Source organism: Penicillium arizonense (genome assembly GCF_001773325.1).
Source record: "Penicillium arizonense strain CBS 141311 chromosome Unknown PENARI_contig003, whole genome shotgun sequence".
Lineage (NCBI taxonomy): Eukaryota > Fungi > Ascomycota > Eurotiomycetes > Eurotiales > Aspergillaceae > Penicillium > Penicillium arizonense.
The window spans coordinates 1,251,327-1,268,270 of NW_019173280.1; the positions used below are offsets into that span (position 1 = coordinate 1,251,327).

At 49.7% G+C, this 16,944-nt stretch overlaps 4 protein-coding genes across 4 annotated transcripts; 1 reads left to right on the forward strand and 3 right to left on the reverse strand.

Moving 5' to 3' along the window:
* Window positions 1-1,092: 1,092 nt before the first annotated feature.
* PENARI_c003G11035 (type I polyketide synthase) lies at window positions 1,093-8,601 on the reverse strand (the record flags this gene model as incomplete). Its single annotated transcript, XM_022628762.1, has 8 exons — window positions 1,093-1,244; window positions 1,304-1,976; window positions 2,035-6,371; window positions 6,444-7,371; window positions 7,433-7,795; window positions 7,849-8,117; window positions 8,179-8,323; window positions 8,392-8,601. The coding sequence occupies 8 exons, from the start codon at window positions 8,599-8,601 to the stop codon at window positions 1,093-1,095; spliced, it is 7,077 nt and encodes a 2,358-aa protein (XP_022491286.1).
* Window positions 8,602-10,061: 1,460 nt separating this feature from the next.
* On the forward strand, window positions 10,062-11,179 carry PENARI_c003G09902 (zinc-binding alcohol dehydrogenase family protein; the record flags this gene model as incomplete). The annotated part of the gene is made up of 2 exons (XM_022628692.1): window positions 10,062-10,173; window positions 10,239-11,179. The coding sequence occupies 2 exons, from the start codon at window positions 10,062-10,064 to the stop codon at window positions 11,177-11,179; spliced, it is 1,053 nt and encodes a 350-aa protein (XP_022491696.1).
* A 114-nt stretch (window positions 11,180-11,293) lies between these two features.
* PENARI_c003G12551 (uncharacterized protein) lies at window positions 11,294-12,231 on the reverse strand (the record flags this gene model as incomplete). The annotated part of the gene is made up of 3 exons (XM_022628864.1): window positions 11,294-11,411; window positions 11,492-12,072; window positions 12,130-12,231. 3 exons carry the CDS (start codon window positions 12,229-12,231, stop codon window positions 11,294-11,296), a joined length of 801 nt encoding a protein of 266 aa, XP_022492028.1.
* Window positions 12,232-13,687: 1,456 nt separating this feature from the next.
* Window positions 13,688-15,764, reverse strand: PENARI_c003G05488 (uncharacterized protein; the record flags this gene model as incomplete). The annotated part of the gene is made up of 2 exons (XM_022628379.1): window positions 13,688-13,913; window positions 13,969-15,764. 2 exons carry the CDS (start codon window positions 15,762-15,764, stop codon window positions 13,688-13,690), a joined length of 2,022 nt encoding a protein of 673 aa, XP_022491530.1.
* Between the last annotated feature and the right edge of the window lie 1,180 nt (window positions 15,765-16,944).

A 16,944-nucleotide genomic window follows, 5' to 3' on the forward strand; every position in this document is an offset into this window, starting at 1 on the left:
TGCCGCTGATCATAGCGCCAGCTGGGTCCATTGACCACAGTCCAGCCAAAAGATCGACAATCTTCCCCTCATTGTACATCTTGGCCGGCCGCATGTCTTATTGGCTTTGAGCTGAATTTTCACAAATTCGGAGAACCTCGGGATCGCCCTGATGTACCTCGACAGACCCCGAGTCACCGACTCCTCCCAATTTGTGAGACCTTGGCGCCGAATATTTCCCGTTGACGAAAAAAAGGGCGAAGGGAGAGCTCGGTACTGAATTTTGTCCAAACGTGAGACTATACAGTACATGTAGCAATCGGTGTCAAATGCCGATATTCCGTGCGGCAGCAAGGGAGATCATTCTCGTGGAAAATATGCAGCCCACCCGTGCCGGTCAAAAGTACAAAGCTTCTCTAGCATCACGGTTTGCTTTCCCATTCGCTTCGAAAGATCTCCGAGATCCTTTCAGGGGACCACATCGTACAGTGTCCGGCCACTGACGGCCGAATGGCGAGAAAAGACACCGGTGAGCTGAGCTCTGTTACTCTGATGAACTGATCGCCCCGATCTGTCATTGACGCGAGGTTAGTTCGGTGGAGCGAAGTCGCGTACTCTGCCGCTTATACGTTCACCGCCAACGAACCGCGTCTTCCTTCCCACGCCCCTTTTACTATACTCCGTTCTTGATCTGCATCTGCTTTTGCACCTGCATAGCTCCGAATCCTCTGAGGCTGAGCGGCATCCCGACTGGCTTGTGAGGCGGCCAAGGGAGTGACGGGCATATCCCGAGATCCACCAGTTCCACCGTGGAAGCTGACGATAGGCCATCACTGTGGACCTTCGTGCATAGTTCACGAACTATTGGGGGCACTGGGGCCTAACATTTCATGACGCGGTATTGTAAGTAATATACATCATTTTACATATTTGACATCGCCAATACTCTTACATAGGATCAACACAAGAGACAGGGGCTAAGACACGGAAAGTCGAACACGAGAATAGTCAGTGAATCTCAAGGGTATTAAACATTGTTTTAAAATACGAATTAATAAAGTCTATCATTATTAAACAGTTTCCTAATCATCCAGGCTAGACGGCACTATTGCTTCAGCTCGATTCGGAGACAAAAGAGCTAGCTGAGGCGATCTTCCTTGCTAATGCCTTGGTCGGTTGTGATCCAAGGAATTCGAAAGAGGATAATTCAGCCCCCAATTCACGTGAGACCCAGTTCTGCACGTCTGTAGCTTTGAGGGAATCCACTAGAGAGTATAGTTAGTAAACGGAAAGATCACGGTGGCAGGGTATCATGGAGACATACCACCCAAGGCAGACAATGGTAAATCCGGGTCAATAGAATCAGCTGTCGTAGCCATTGCATGTGCCAGATATTCACTGAGAGCGTCGACGACAATCTGAGCTGCCGCATCAACGGAGCCAGACTCCTTCAGCAAAGTACTGGTGAGGATTTCGGTTGTCTCGTTTTGTTCAACAGCCAGGGCAAGCCTGTGGTCGAACTTTCGATCGAAAAGCCACGCGGAAGGAGCACTTTTGCGTGACAGGGAGTCGGTCATGCCAGCTACAATTTGGGGAGGCAGAGAGAGCTTGCTGTTGATGATCACGCGCAGCAAGGTCTGAAGCTCGTGCGTCATGATTTCTGTGCCCTCAAGGTGCTTGTAGCGGCGGCGGCGCTGCTCTTGATCTTCGTTGATATCACTGAGACCACTGGCATCTGGGACGAGGCCAATGTTGATGGAATGGCCGGGAAGGCCATTGCCTCGTCGCCATTCCATGAGAGCATCAATGAAACCATTTCCAGCAGAGTAGTTAGCTTGGCCCATATTTCCAATGACACTCGCGACGGATGATAGCGCCACGAAGAATTTCAAGCTTTCTTGCTTGGAGAAGAGATGGTGCAAGTTCAATGTCCCGCGAACCTTGGACTCAGTCGATTGGGTCCAATCATCAAACGACATGTTTTCGAACATTGTATCCTGCAGATTGAAACGACTCAGCTGGTGTAAAGAAATAGATAAGATCACAGTGGGTTACCTTAAGGACTGTTGTGCACTGAATCACACCTCCGACTGTCCACCTTTTGTTGCGAATCTTTGATTCAAGATGATCAATGTCTCCTCTCCTGGAAATATCACAGCGTACCACATCGATGCTGCATCCGCGACCACGAAGCCGATCAAGGGCGAGCTGCTGATCATGCTGAACCCCACCAGATCTGCCCAGGAATACCAAATGGCGGGCTCCAGACAGTACTAAAGTCTCAGCAAGCGCAAGGCCAAGATTTCCTAGTCCACCAGCCAGTATGTAGGTCTGATCCGCCGGCAAAGCAGCAAGCTCTGGAAGTGGGAGCACGATTGGAACTTGACCCGGAGCCTGAAGGTCCACTATGGCTCGGGTATCAGTCTCTTTGCAATACCTCAGAGCTGCCTGTACATCAGCAACAGGGAAAGTAGCGTAGGGCTCTACACGCTCCAGCATTTTGTGCTTCTTCATGAAGTCGATGACGTGCCTAACCGAGGCGTGAAGGCTACCAGGCTTCTCTGAGAATGTTCTTTGCAGTTTTGGCGAGGAGAAAGTGCAACCACTTTCAATAAAGCTCTCTGGCAAAGCACTCAACTTCATATCGCTGGACAAGTTGATATACTGGCCGCCTTGGACCAAGCATCTTGCCGCAACCCGGCCCGAATATCCGCCCAGGAAGCCTATGGCAGCTTCAACACCACTTCCGTTGGTCAGCCGAGATACACTTGCTTCCAGGCTGCCGTGTATACCAAGGATCCGATCCTGTAGACTTGGGTAGCGCGAGGAGAGAATATCAGAAGTATTTTGGGAATCAGTAGCCACGATAACATGCATATCCATGGCAAGCGCGTAGTCAATCATGGCTCGAAGAGTTTGGCTGATTGACCCAACCAAAAGGACAGAGGAATTTGAGCGCAGGTGACCAACTTCGGTGAGGATTTGATACGCGTTGAGATACGCGAGAGGAGTTGAGATCGCCTGTGCGAGATCTGTGTTTGCTGGTATTCTGATAGTGTCGCTCTCCGGCACGCGAATCTTCGTGGAAAGCCCAGATTTTGCCGAGGACAGCGTCAGAACCTTGTCACCAACGTTGAGATCGTTCACCCCAGATCCAATGCGGGTGACCTTTCCAGAAACTTCAATCATTGGGAGAACAGTCTCTGGCGTCTTGCCCAGTTCACCATTCAGGTCAAAAATTGTGGCCATCTCAACCTTGATCTCGGCATGATCTGGTGGAAGTTGCCCTTCGGGAACTTGTTGCTCCGTCCAGTGCGCACGGTTTGTGTCCTTGATCGTCAATTCAAGGGGTCTCGGGTCCAGTGCCAGATCTGCTAGCACAGGCTTGGGGCCATTGACCAGTGTCTGCATAGCCTCATCCACTGCAGATGTCTCAAGGACACGTGGGATCAAAAGTCGACCATTGGAGAGACGATACTCCATGTCTGGACGGCGTGAGTTTTGCTGCGTGGTAAGCTGCATAACCTGCAAAATTCCACAAGCTAATCCGAATTGGTCTTGCAAATCTTCGGCATCCACAAGCAGCTGTGGAATAGTAGTATTCCAATGCTCGTTGCGAAGTGTTCGCAGAAGACCGCCCGTTGCACCTGATCCTATGTTTTCAACGCCTCCTTGACCCCAGAATGGTGAGATCCAAAGAACGTATTGTGCACGGATTAGCTCTTGGAGATGTCTCAGATCATCGGCCGCCCACTCGGATACCCAGGGGCCGGCCAAATCCAGCAACGAAATCACAGTCTTATTTTCCAATGCAGGTACCTGGTCTAATCCAACAGAGACTAGGCGAACATTATGGGTGGCGAAGATCTTCTCAAGGTGGTCAAACACGGGGAAAGAGTTGGACTTGTCTGTTGGACTCAAGATATAGATCTCCGAGTCTGTGGCCCATTGGACGGGCGTCTTGCGTGTGATGACAAAGTTGCGATCCTCAGTCATACTGTGGATGTCCAGACCATTGACTCGCTGTAACGTCTCGACTGCAGATTCGATATTCTCATCCGAGACGCGCATTGCTGCGAAGCCTCCATGTTCAAGAATGGTGGGAAGGAGCGAAGCAATCGCTTGTAGGGTTTTGCCTTCCCACAGACTGAGCTCGTCGATAACGACAAGATCAAATGTCTGTTCGGCAAGAGATGAGGATGGAAGTTCACCAAGTGCATTGAGGGGCACAACCTGAGTTCCCACGAGGTTCTTCTGGGTATGGTTCTTCTCTTCATCCTTGGAGCCACACAAGGCAACCGTGAGCTTTCCTAGACATGGCCGCTTTCCGGCACCTGGTGCCATCTCCAGGTCTTCGACCCACGAATAACTTGTGTTCGCGGTCGTTATCAACGCCTTGACATCTCCGTTTGTATGACACATGCGCTTGATCCAGTCTCCCAGCTGCAAATCGCTGGTTTCCACAACCGTTCCTTTGTTGCCGTCAGACGGGGTTCGACCAGTGACGATGGGTGACTCCAAGTGTTCATCCCAAACAATGGAAGAATATCTGCTGTCAGAGGTGACTTCCTCTTGCTTTTGCGAGTTGGGGTTAAAGGGAAGTCGGCCAAGGTGAACACCTTCGAATGTGATCCAGGGCTGTGTCCAGGAAGGATCTGACGCAATACACCTAGATCGGGACTTGCCATCTCGCCACTGAGTTTCGGTGTGGACAGCAAACTGCTCACCTGATTGTGGCTGGAAGGCATCGGCGATATAGATATGGTCCACTCCGACGGGGATGTTGGCGTTGCTGCTCGACAGAGCCTCGGAACAAGATAGAAGGGCAGACTGGAAGAGGCAATCAAGTGTTGTGGGATGAATGAAACTGGGCGTCTCCACTTCGTAGGGCATTGCTTGCTTTGTTTCTGTGACAACACCAGATAGCCACAGACGGGGCTCTGATTCACAGAATGAGACGCCTGTGATAGTCTTGAAGGAAGGGCCGACTGTCAGTCCTCCGGTGTGAGATAACCATTGGTAGGCCTGCCCAATATCGGCCTTTCGCGCACTTGACTGTGTTTCCTTGATGCGCGCCACAGCGGCTTCCCAGTTTGCAGTAAGTTCATCATCTTCTCGGTTCTCGTATCGCATAGTGAATGCACCCTTCGCGTGTTGAATCCAGGATCCCCCAGATGGAAGAGAGAAGATACCAAAATTATACCAGCCCGGTATTCCTGGGTGAGGGGAGACCTGAAGAACGGTTTCCAGGCCTCGGTCTTCCTCGGGAATCACCACTCCGCGCATAAAGCGAACGTCCTGGAACTCGATTCCTCTCACCTTGGCTTGATCATCGGCGAGCTGCCGTGCCGCCTCAGTGGCCATCACAAGCATACCCGCAGCTGGGAAAACAATCGACCCAGCCACGACGTGATCGGCCATCCAAGGATTCTCTGACAGGCGCAAGAAGTTCCTCCACCGTGGCTCCAAGGCATTTTGGTAGTCCAGGGGAGCACCCAAAATATCATGACGCGGATGTTTGCGCTGTCTCAGCTGTGCTGTCTCCAGCGGCTCGTGCCAAAATGATGTTTGGTGATTCCAAGGATATGAAGGCAGATCAGAAACCACTGTTGGCGTTGTGCTATCAACACTACTGTTGACCGCAGCGAGGTTTACATCATGTCCTGTGCTCCAAAGAGAGCCAGCAGTTTCGAGCGACGTTCGCAAAGCGTGTTGGTTACGCGACACCAACGAGTGATATGGGAGAGATGCCATGCTCGCGTTGACAGATTTCAAGATCTGAGTGACTGGTCCCTTGAGCACTGCGTGAGGGCCAATCTCAACCAGGGAGGTCCATTTGATAGGGACCGGCCGACGGCGAGCCTTGTTAGACTCGCTAAGGTTTGCGAGTTGCGAGACTGCGGCGGTAAATTCAACCGAGCTGACCATGTTTCGTACCCAATATGATCCACCAAGCTCGGCAGAATGGACACGCTCCTTTGTGACGGATGAAAGCATGGGAATCGAGCCATTGTGTCGATCTTCCGGCTTGATGCAATCGATGGCATTTCCAACTACCTCAACTAACTCTTCCATATGAGGGGAGTGATAAGCTGTGTCAATGCGCAGCTTTCGGGCAAAGTGACCATCCTTCTGTAGCCTTACTTCAAGCTGGTCAATGAGGTCCACGTCACCTGAAAGTGTTGTACTGGCAGGACTGTTAACGCAGGCAACAACGACCGATCTCGGTGGAAGTTCATCGAGATACTTCTGTGCGTCTGCTGCCGAGATTCCAGTAGCGAGCATACCTCCCCGTTTGTCACTCTCAGCAATCTGCTGCGAAAAGAAGCCGCGGAACCATGCGACTCGCATGGCATCTGCGTGGGAAAGATACCCAGCAGCATAGGCGGCAGCTATAGGGTACATTCATGTCAGCTACTGGTTCCAATTGGAATTGCAAGCAAGTGCATGGTAGGGTCACATACCAATCTCACCACTGGAGTGTCCAACAACTGCGTTGGGATAAACGGACCAGCTGGCCAAAAGATCAACCAACGCAATCTGCAAGGAACAAGTTATAGGCTGGCTGCGATCAGGTCGGTTGATACGGCTATCCTTTGCTTCGGCTCGAATCTCCTCAACAATGTTGAAGGGACATCCCATAGATGAAAGAATCTCTTGTGAACGCGCCATGCTTTCTTTGAAGACTGCGGTCCTCAAGAGCTCACGGCCCATGCCGGCCCACTGGCCACCCTGACCAGTGAAAACAAAGGCAATTCGCGTGTGAACCTTGCGACTGGCTCGAGCAAACTTGGGAAGGCCCTTTTCCAGGATCTCCCCAAGCTGATCCCCTGTGTTGGCAACTGCAAAGCTGCGGAAGCCCAATTGGGAACGGCGATTCAGCATAGTATGCGCAAGATCTTTCATTGGGATCTCTTGCTCAGCCTTTTGCTGACGTTGGACGAAGCTGCTCCAATTTTGACCCAGTCGGTCAATGCCAGCTTGGTCAAAAGTAGAGAAAACCACAACACGCGGAGGAGGCTCTCTGTCTTCATCATTTCCCCTGAGGGCTTCTTTGGTGCTTTCAATGATGACGTGCGCATTTGATCCACCGAATCCAAATGAGTTAATACTGGCCCGTTGTGGCAGATGATCTGGCCAAGGTATCGTTTTGTCGCTCAGGCGCAAACGCCAATCGTCGAGACGGATCTTAGGGTTAATGTTTTTGAAGCCGGCATTTGGTACTAATGTGGCCTTTTCCAAACAGAGAACGACCTTGATCAAACTAGCCACACCTGCAGCTCCTTCAGTGTGACCGAGGTTTGTCTTCACGGAGCCTACGTATATCGGCTCATCGGTTGCTGACCTTGCCTCCCCCAAAGTCATCCCAACAGCAGACAGCTCTATGGGATCCTATAAAATCAGTTTAGAGATTGAAACCCCACGTGGGTGTTGACAGGGATGGTTAACTTACTCCGACCGGAGTACCAGTCCCATGTGCTTCGAAGTATGCAGTATCTTTCATTGAAATTCCGTGCCGCTCATATGTCGAACGGATCAAGTTGGCTTGTGATGTCGGGCTTGGCAAGGTAATTCCAGGCGTACGACCATCCTGGTTAATCCCTGTACCGCGGATGACGGCTCGAATGTTGTCTCCGTCGGCCAAAGCCGCACTGAGAGGCTTTAAAAGCACTGCGCCAATACCTTCTCCTCGGCCATATCCATTTGCAGACTCATCGAATGAGTGACTTGTGCCATCTGGACTCATCATATGCATGTAGGAGAGCCTTTGTGTGAAATTAGGGTGTAAAATTAGGCTGGCTCCGGTCACTAGTGCCTATAACTCCAATTGTAAGCTCGACTCAGACTGGGTAAGAGGCTAGTACGTACCATTCCGCACTCGCCAGAACGTAGAGACTGGGCTGCTAGATGCACCGCAGTCAAACTTGAGGAACACGCAGTGTCCATCATGATACTGGGGCCTTGGAGATCGAAGAACCATGACAAACGATTTGCCAGCATAGTCCTTCCATTTCCAGTTGCCGAGTTATGAGGCATATCATAAATATCTCTAGTTGATAATAGCTCATAATCATTGGTCATTGACCCGGAATACACTGCTGTGTTACTCCCTGGAAGTGAGTCGATTGGAATACCGCCTGTCATGCCAATCTTAGCTCGTTTGGTCTTCCTGCGATTTCAGGTATGGATCTGACTGACCGTTCTCAAAAGTTTCATATGCAACCTCGAGCAGCAAACGCTGTGCTGGGTCCATTCCCGCTGCCTCCTTGGCGGTAATAGAGAAGAAGGGTGCATCAAAGCGGGAGGGATCTTCTTCTAGGAAGAATCCGCTGTCATGATTGATCTAATCATCTGTCAGCTCGAGTAATTCCGAGAATAATGACTATGTAGGTCTCAACGGGGAATACATACCGCGCCTTTGCGATCATGACTCGGATGATGCCAGGCAGAAGCTTCATATCGGCTTGAGGGAATAGTTCCGTGTCCAGTACGTCCCTCACATAGCATCTGCCAGAAATCCTCGACGGATGTTGCACCTCCAGAAAAGCGACACCCGATTCCGATGACTGCAATTCCCTCCATTTCTGGGTTGGGCGAGGTCGCGGTCGGTCGGCCGGGCATCTTGTAAGCGTCAAATAAATTATAGATAAGGTTGTTGAGGTCGGAGAGTTGGGAGGCTGTGGGGTATTATACTCGGAGTTGCGCTACTCAGCTGGCCTCGGCAAGCCCTTGTTTCACTCAGGCCATGAATCGTAGTGTAGAAGCTAGTGACATAAGTGCGGGAAGCTTCGCAGTTCACATGCATGTTTTACTGGCTATCTAGCAAGCGGAGAACGTGTGTGGAGCCCCAAATCTCTCCAAACAGCGCTATATAACTTGTGTCTTCACTCCGGTGAGACTCCATCCATGCAATTCAAACTCTACAGTTCTGCTAAATGTCTTGAGTTGATTGATTATAATTGATTTTAAGTACTGGGTATATAGATACAATAAACTTCTGGTTCAACTTCGAAAAACCTACCCGGAGGTACGGTTGAGGGTGAACCCATAACAAATTACCAAGTGGGGAATGCGACGAACCGGATCGCCAGTGCGCAAAGGTACAGCGGAAGTCAAGGCTATCTAGACCGTGCAATACACGGAGTTGCACAGAGAAAGTGTCGATAGTGGAGGATGTATTGAGACAGGGGCTTACCAGTCTCGGTCATTGTATTTCAAGATCACCGTAATGCAAATTAGGGGTAATGATCTTCATAGAATGCATGCTCCATCAGCCATGGCTCCACACTCGTGGCCTGGAGTGCACCGAGCCAATCTTATCTGCCATAGCTGACGATCGCTAGTACAGGAATATTTGTTGGTGAGATCCTAAAATCACATTCCGCAGTGGGGAACGATCACTTCCCAGCCCCTGATTGAGGCCGATCCCACCTTTCCGGACTCCCGGTAGATACTTGTTTTTCCTCGAGTTCAGGAAGAAAATTGGGACTTCGGGGAGCTTTTTGTTTGTGTTTTCCCTGTATGAGTTAGACAAAGTTTCGGCCCTAAGGACCCTGGGCCGCTCTCACCCCTTACTCCGGCCCGCGGGCTTGAACGGCTTGAACGGCTTGAACGTGGCGGCACGGAGGATTTGCCTATTGTGCAGTCGCCAAAGGACCATGGCCGATGAAGTCTAGCCTTTTAAGCTTCCATATCAGTCCTTCTCATGCTATTACCTGACTTTAGAACAACCCGGGGTGGACTTGCACCCACTCTTCCCCCCACATCGATCACCCACTACGAACTATCCATGTACGAAATATCTCGACTATCTTACTCAGATGGGGAAATCACACTAACCAGACAGACCCCACACCGCCCACCAAAGTCAATGGTTCGATTTAGCCCCATTGAAGGTGGGTATTGGAGTTTCCATTTCGCTAGACCGGAATGTCTGGGTCATCCCCAAATCCTTTGCAAAGACACCAAAATAGGCCCTACATATGTTAGAGTTTACTACTTAGACCATTTACCTTGGCAAATACGTCGGCCTTCTGTCTTATCTCTCACCGTCCTCTCCCCTATCACGACATACATTGAATATGATTACTCAGAGTGCCATCATCGTTCAGGAACCAGGTCGAGCAATACTGAGCGAAGATGTTCGGCTTCCGGAGCTGCCAGATAATTACATTCTGGTCAAAACAAAAGCTGGTATTTCTTTCTCTGGCTGGGGTTTACTCCCTTCTTCCGTCCGCAGTAACTAAGATACCAACTAGTGGCTTTGAATCCCACAGACTGGCGTCACATCGACTTTGTGCCATGTAAAGGGGCCGTAGTTGGCTGCGATTATGCTGGAATAGTGGAGGCCGTCGGTCCACAGGTCAAAAAGGCATTCAAGAAAGGTGATCGCGTGGCCGGATTTGTTCATGGCAGCAACGCAGTCCGTCCCAATGGCGGCGCATTCGCCGAATATGTGATTGCCAAGGGTGATATACAAATTCACATCCCGAAAACCATGAGTTTCGAGGCTGCTGCCACCTTCGGTGTTGGTTTGACAACCGTTGGTCAAAATCTTTATCAGAGCATGGAGCTGCCCTTCCCTGGTGACGATTCCGGTGAACTAGAAGACGCCAATATCCTAATATACGGAGGAGCAACAGCCACCGGTACGCTTGCTATTCAATTGGCAAAGTTGTCTGGACTACGAGTGGTGACGACATGCTCTGAAGCCAATCGCAGCTTAATGTTTGAGCTTGGGGCACACGCTGTCTTCGATTATCATGATCCTCAGGTTGGTGAACAAATCAGGGAGGATACTGATGATGCCCTGGAGTTTGTTCTTGATACAATTTCTACTCCCCAATCGGCTGCCATCTGCAGTGCTGCCATCTCTTCTGCGGGAGGTTGTTACAATGCCCTGCTAGATGTCCGATCAGCACGAGATGATGTTGACTCACATGTCTCAATGGCGTACGATGTACTGGGGGAGCCCTACCGCATGGGAACACAAGAAACCTCTCCTGATGCCAGCAATTTCGAGTTCGGAATTAAATGGTGGGCCGCAGCGCAGAAACTCCTGGAAGAGCGACGCATTCTTCCCCATCCATATCAAGTGAAACCAGGAGGCTTGGCCGGAGCTTTGGATGGTCTCCAGATGCTACGGGAAGGCAAAGTCCGAGCGTCTAAGCTAGTCTATCTGCTTAATGAGTCCGAGTGATATTTATGAGATAAAGCAATTGAATATCACCGGAACACAGATCAACTCAATCATTATGATTATTATTGGATAGACTAGTCAACTCATCAAGGTTCATCATACTCCACCTACCAACTACTTGGTTGCCTTCTCCAAATCGGCTGCCCACAAGGCCGCGCCAACAGTATTCGTGAATGAAAACAAAATCGAGGCAAATGGTACCATTTCCAATACACACGATGCGATGCCGAGTCTAAAATACTGGTCAGTATATTCGAAAAAGAGAAAATAGCCAAAAAGAGTGAACGAATGCAAAGCGAAAAGCCCACTCACCCTGTGTATGCTCCCCGCTTGCTCGCCACCCATTCCTCGCACTGCTGAGAGTTCCAACCCTTCAGTTGAAAATACCTGGCATGGAACCCCGGTCCAATTCTCTTTCCCTGCACAAAGATGTACAACATCGTCCCGACCACAGGGATCAGGTTCAGTGGCAAGTAGAGCAGAGATCGCAGCAGCGCCCGTGGTTTCATACGCGCAAGCGGCCGACTGAACATCTTCCCTAGTCTGGCGACTGCATCCATTCCTCCCGAACGAGGTTTGATTTGGCGTCCTTGTGCAACAAGAGGTTCCTGGTCGCGGGCAACGAGAGTACCATCAAAGGTGTCAATGAGGGCGTCTTCTACAAAGAAGGCGCGTGATAGAAAGTTTGTGATGGCGGAGCTTTCGCCGAGGACGAGTATCGCGGCGGAAATGGCGGCTAGCGGGCCACTGGTGAAGGCCATGATCGCAATCTGAGGCACGTATGTGAAGAAAAACATCACGCTTGTAACACCTACTCCGAGTGTGATGGTCTGTCCGGCGCGGGAGATGAAGGGACCCCAGAGCTCTTTGTGTGTTCCGAAGAATATGATCCCCTAAAGAGTTCCGTCATTAGTGGCCTAGAGCAAGCGCATGTTGGGTCATCTGCTCACCTTCAAGGGATACAGGTATGCCCCAGACATGATAATATCCTGGACAACAGCCCGTGCTGTTTGAGCCTCGGCCACTACAGCATCTTGAACTTTTCCCGACATTTTGAAGTTTGAGTCCGAGGGGGAAGAGAGACAAAGATGTCAAGATGTCATGAGGAGCTCGACGCGAAAATAGACACGTGACGTCATTCTTACAACATTAGACAACTCAACTATATAAGTTATAGCTAGGTATAACATATAAGTTAATACATTATATGATAGAATGTGAGGACCTAATGGAGGCCATAATAATTTGGAGGCCACGCCCACCTTTCTACTAACTTTGCACGGTAGCCAATACTAATTGATACCAAGATCGTAGTGATGGTTTGGCTATACTCCATACTTCCACAGCATTGGAAGACCGTCATCACCAGGTGCAGCGCCATTTGCAATCAGGGAGCTAGGAGCTCTTTGGGATCTGGAATGGTAGTTTATGAAAGGGGGTTAGTTTTAACAAAGAAAATGATTTGGCATCACAGTCCGGAGTATCCAGCTGAGCGGCAAGAGCGAATCCAGCCGAGCAAAGGCTTGTTCAATCCCCAAGTTAAGGGTCTTTGTTTGGGATACGCAGAACTTGACCCACACGTCTCATGCTTTTCAGCCACAAAAGCTGGTGAATCGGCCTGTTCGCCGCCTGCATCCGGACCAGGGTTTCCCCAGTGCCACTTCAATAATGTGCCCCATAGCGTCGCGTGGCTGCCTTGGGGACAAACAGGTTCAAGCGCCTCCAGCAGAGACTAGCTCACAGACTAGCTTCTAGCAAAGAATCGGGACTTTCGCTTATGGTCCCAATCAGAGCCTATGGTGGCCCAGATCGCTTCGAAATGCCCTAAGCTTCGGCTGTGATGTCTATCCCTCGGAGGTATCGACGTTGTCTACGGAGTATATGAAGCTATAATTCCACCCGTCCCATCTGTCTTTACTACTGCTCCTCGTCGCTTTGTAATTTATCACGTGGAAGTCTTGACTGTTGCTGGCATTAGCTTGCGTAAGCCCCACGTCGGCCCTACTGTCCCTTCCCGTGTGATACCACCCTGTCGTGATCCGGGCTTTATGGTCTTCTATCAAACATGTATTCTGGGTTCGAATATTGGTTCTCTACAAGTTAGCTCCTTGGATCATTGGCTGATTTTCTCAGCATTGGGATGGTTATGAACGCGAGTTGAATATTCAATTTCATTCAGCGAATTGACTAGGCTGGGCCTTTTTGTAATTAGTCTCTTTCCTGATGGGTTTGGCTTCTCATCCATAACAGATTGCTAAGCTCATAGGTATTATGAGGCTAAATTTTTGATAGGTGTAGGAGGCGGGGACGAAAGATCTTCATTTCTATACACTCCAAAAGTCCAAAGTCCGAAATTCCACATGGTTTCTATCAGTAGTCATCAATAAATTAAAACAAACATGACGCGCACGAGGGTATGCGATATATTAAAACAAGCACACATAACAGGAAAGCCACCAAAAAAGTATTCAACTGAGCACCAGGCTCTAGAAAGGAACAACCATCGCATCAAAGGAGTTCTGCTGATGCATCGAGAGAAATGCCACGGATATCACGGTCAGGACCATGGATGAACCGGGAATACGGAGAATCATGGTCCAGGGGGCCATAGGAATGACCACTTGGAATGATATCAGGATATGGTTCCGGGATGATAGTGAGTTCACAAACTCTTGTCTCATCTCCGACCTGATCTTCACCAGTTGCGACTTGGAAGATGTGATTTGATGTTGACCTGCGGGCCACTGTCGTAGAGCAACAATTGCCCGGTCAACACCATCACCACTCACTGCACCTTGAGGTCATCGGCATATCCAAGGAATTCCCTCCGGTCATCGCAAACCCGAGCATACTCCAGAAGCAGTCGATAGACGTAAATCTGCATATCCTCTCTTCGAAGGACCTTCTCACCCCAGCTCTTGCCAGCAAGAGCGATCTTGCGGGCGACATCATCATGGCCATTAAGGAAATAGTCCATGAGCCCATATACGTCCAAGTAGGTGGTATCCATCGGAACGAAGTGCACCCATGGAATGAGACGTGTGTCATGCCATTCATTATAGATTGTCGATTTGATCGGGAGAGAAGTGGAGAGCAGGAAGCCTCGATACCGGCCGCTGAAGGAGTTTCCATCCAGATCGGGCATGTACTTGTAGTTATACATCGTCTTCATGGGCATCCCAGGCATCGTTTCGTAATATGTATCCATGTAGGGACAGTGCGGGTCCGAACAGAACAGATGCATGAAGCCCGTTTCGGTGCGTCCGTCAAGGAGCTGTGTGAGAGAGATGTTCGGGCTGAATCCGTAGTCTTTGTAGTTGGGGAGTTTGAAGTTCGCTCCGTGGTACCCGTCTTCCTCGGCCTTTTGCACTGAGGTCGAGTTCATCATTGATAGGAATCGATGTCTTTGGAAGCCGAACCAGTTGTCTTCGTGAGTGTGGCCTCCAGTGGCAGCACCGCGCCATACAATCTTGTCATATTTCTTTTCCCAGGCTCCGCCGTGGTTCTTTTCTCCTCCGGAGTAAAAGTCGTTGTCGGCCCAATACATCGCTGGGGGAAGCAGGATCTCATTATTCATGGGTAGCTTGGACCCACCGAACAGTGGGAGCAGCTTGTGCGAGGTCGATACTGACACCGGCGCAATGAAGGTGCCATGTAACGCCTGAAGCTCCGGGCGCACACAGGCATCTTTAGCCAAGGTGAAATTTGAGACATAGCCGTGGTATGAAATTCTGTTGAAGTTTTCAAATTCCCAGGGAGGGGTGGTAAAGTTGATACGGGCGATGTCGCTGTTTCGTGCTGGGCTGCCTTCCGGACATCCAACACGGGCCATAGACCAATATCCCCCTTCGCCAGGAACTCCGAATTCGGGGTCGAAGGGTTCCAGCGTCTCTTTATCCCACTTTGACAGAGACATATACTCGGATACGACATCCTTTGCGTCCAAGATGGTCTTACTCGATCTCTCCTTATCCATGTACTCGTTGATTGTCTCCCAGGGAACAACAAGACGGGTCTCATCCATAACGTTTATCGGCATGTCGAGGTCCGGAAGGCGATCCTGAAGTGTTTCGACCAAACTGTGCCAGATATCCATCCAAGGTCTCTGTTCGTCGGTGACTATTTTCGCAACTCTGTCGCGGAGAACAATGCGAGTGGGGACACTTCTTGTTTGCCGGCGCAATTCCTTCGGTTCGATGGCCCAGTATGGGGAGAGGTCATGGTATATTTGGTCGAAAAATTCCTCGATAATTAGGGCATTTTTCGACTTCGCGAATTTAAACCACTCCGCAAATCCGGGCGGAGGGTGACGCCCATGGCGTGATCGGTACCGTTTGGCAGCGGATGCAAGGTCGCCAGACTCGTTTGCCAACAAACCTTCTAGTTCGGCCTCTGCAGTTTCAATCAAAGCATCAATGGGGTGGCTACCTCTGGGGGAGGCATCTCCAATCGGACCGGTTTTCACGTGGGTGATCTGGGAGTCGGGGGAGTCACGCCATAGATAGAAGAGACCGAGAATTGTAAAGACTGACAGCGCAATCGTGTAGATTGGCCGGGAGGCAAATCTGGCTATAAGATTATGCATCCTGAGATTCGGTGAAGGGAATCCTGGAGCCGGTCGAATTTAGGGGATCTAAGTTGGTTTAGATCATACCGGGATTTTATAGTACCAGAGCTTGCAATAGCGCGGCGACTGAGGTAGAGAAGAGGGTAGAGAAGAGTCACCAGTTCACAGGCAGTAACCCCTACTCTGGAGAGATAAGAGAAAGAAAAAGAAGGCAAAGAACTGGGTATCTCTCAAAACTGGCTTTAATAATCTAACCCGCATCGGGCAAGGCGTGGGGCCCGGTTTAAGTTGTCATCTCCGCGTTCATCCCGGAACGCCACAATTTTTTTGCTTTCTTTAACGTTAATATGTACAACTTCCTATAAAAGTATCATTCTATATGCTTCCCTTTACTGTTAAAAATCATCAAGAGAAATTATTGGACGCCAAGACTATTCGCGGGGTTGCGACTATCGCAATCCCTCGTAGTGCTTTGAGCCTATCATGCGGCTTGACCCGTTCATAACGTGCTCCTCTTTTTGTGGGCCAAGACCCTGCCGTACCCACTTTTACCACTTTGCCACTTCGCCAGCTTAATCTTTCTATGCCCGTTATTTCTATAGATTTGAATTGCAGGGTCTTAACAAATAAAAGACTCAATAGGGTCAATAAGCCCAAAGAGTAAACAGCATACACAGAGTCATTACCTGCTTATGGATAAGCTTGCAAGTTCCGCTTCCGCTTCCGGATGCTCCAAGTCCAACTCACCTTGGAAATTCTTAGGTGCATTGGACAATGTTCTAGTTTAGTATATACAAGACCTCATACATACAGGGATCAAAACACTTTTAAGGTGAGTGAGGATAAATAGTGATGGTGTGAGATGCACATTAGTGTTAGTTATCACCCAGCCATTATATATCCTCAACGTCTCTAAATGATGTTACATTTTGTCATCTTTTTCTAGCCATTATTAATGAACAACCTCAGCCCTAACTAGAGATATTGTTTTACAAGTTAAGCAGTTGGAGTCAAGCTGAAATTTTTCTTTAATTGAACAACTGTCGGCGGTTCTGCTGGCATTCACCGCCTGCCTAATATGACTGTATGCGCTGCAGGACTCCGTCCGCCTAGCTAAGACTGAATATCACCAGTTTCCTCGCTCCTTCTCTGTCGAGACTAACTAATCCTATAGTTTTGATAGTAAGCATTTGGCAAC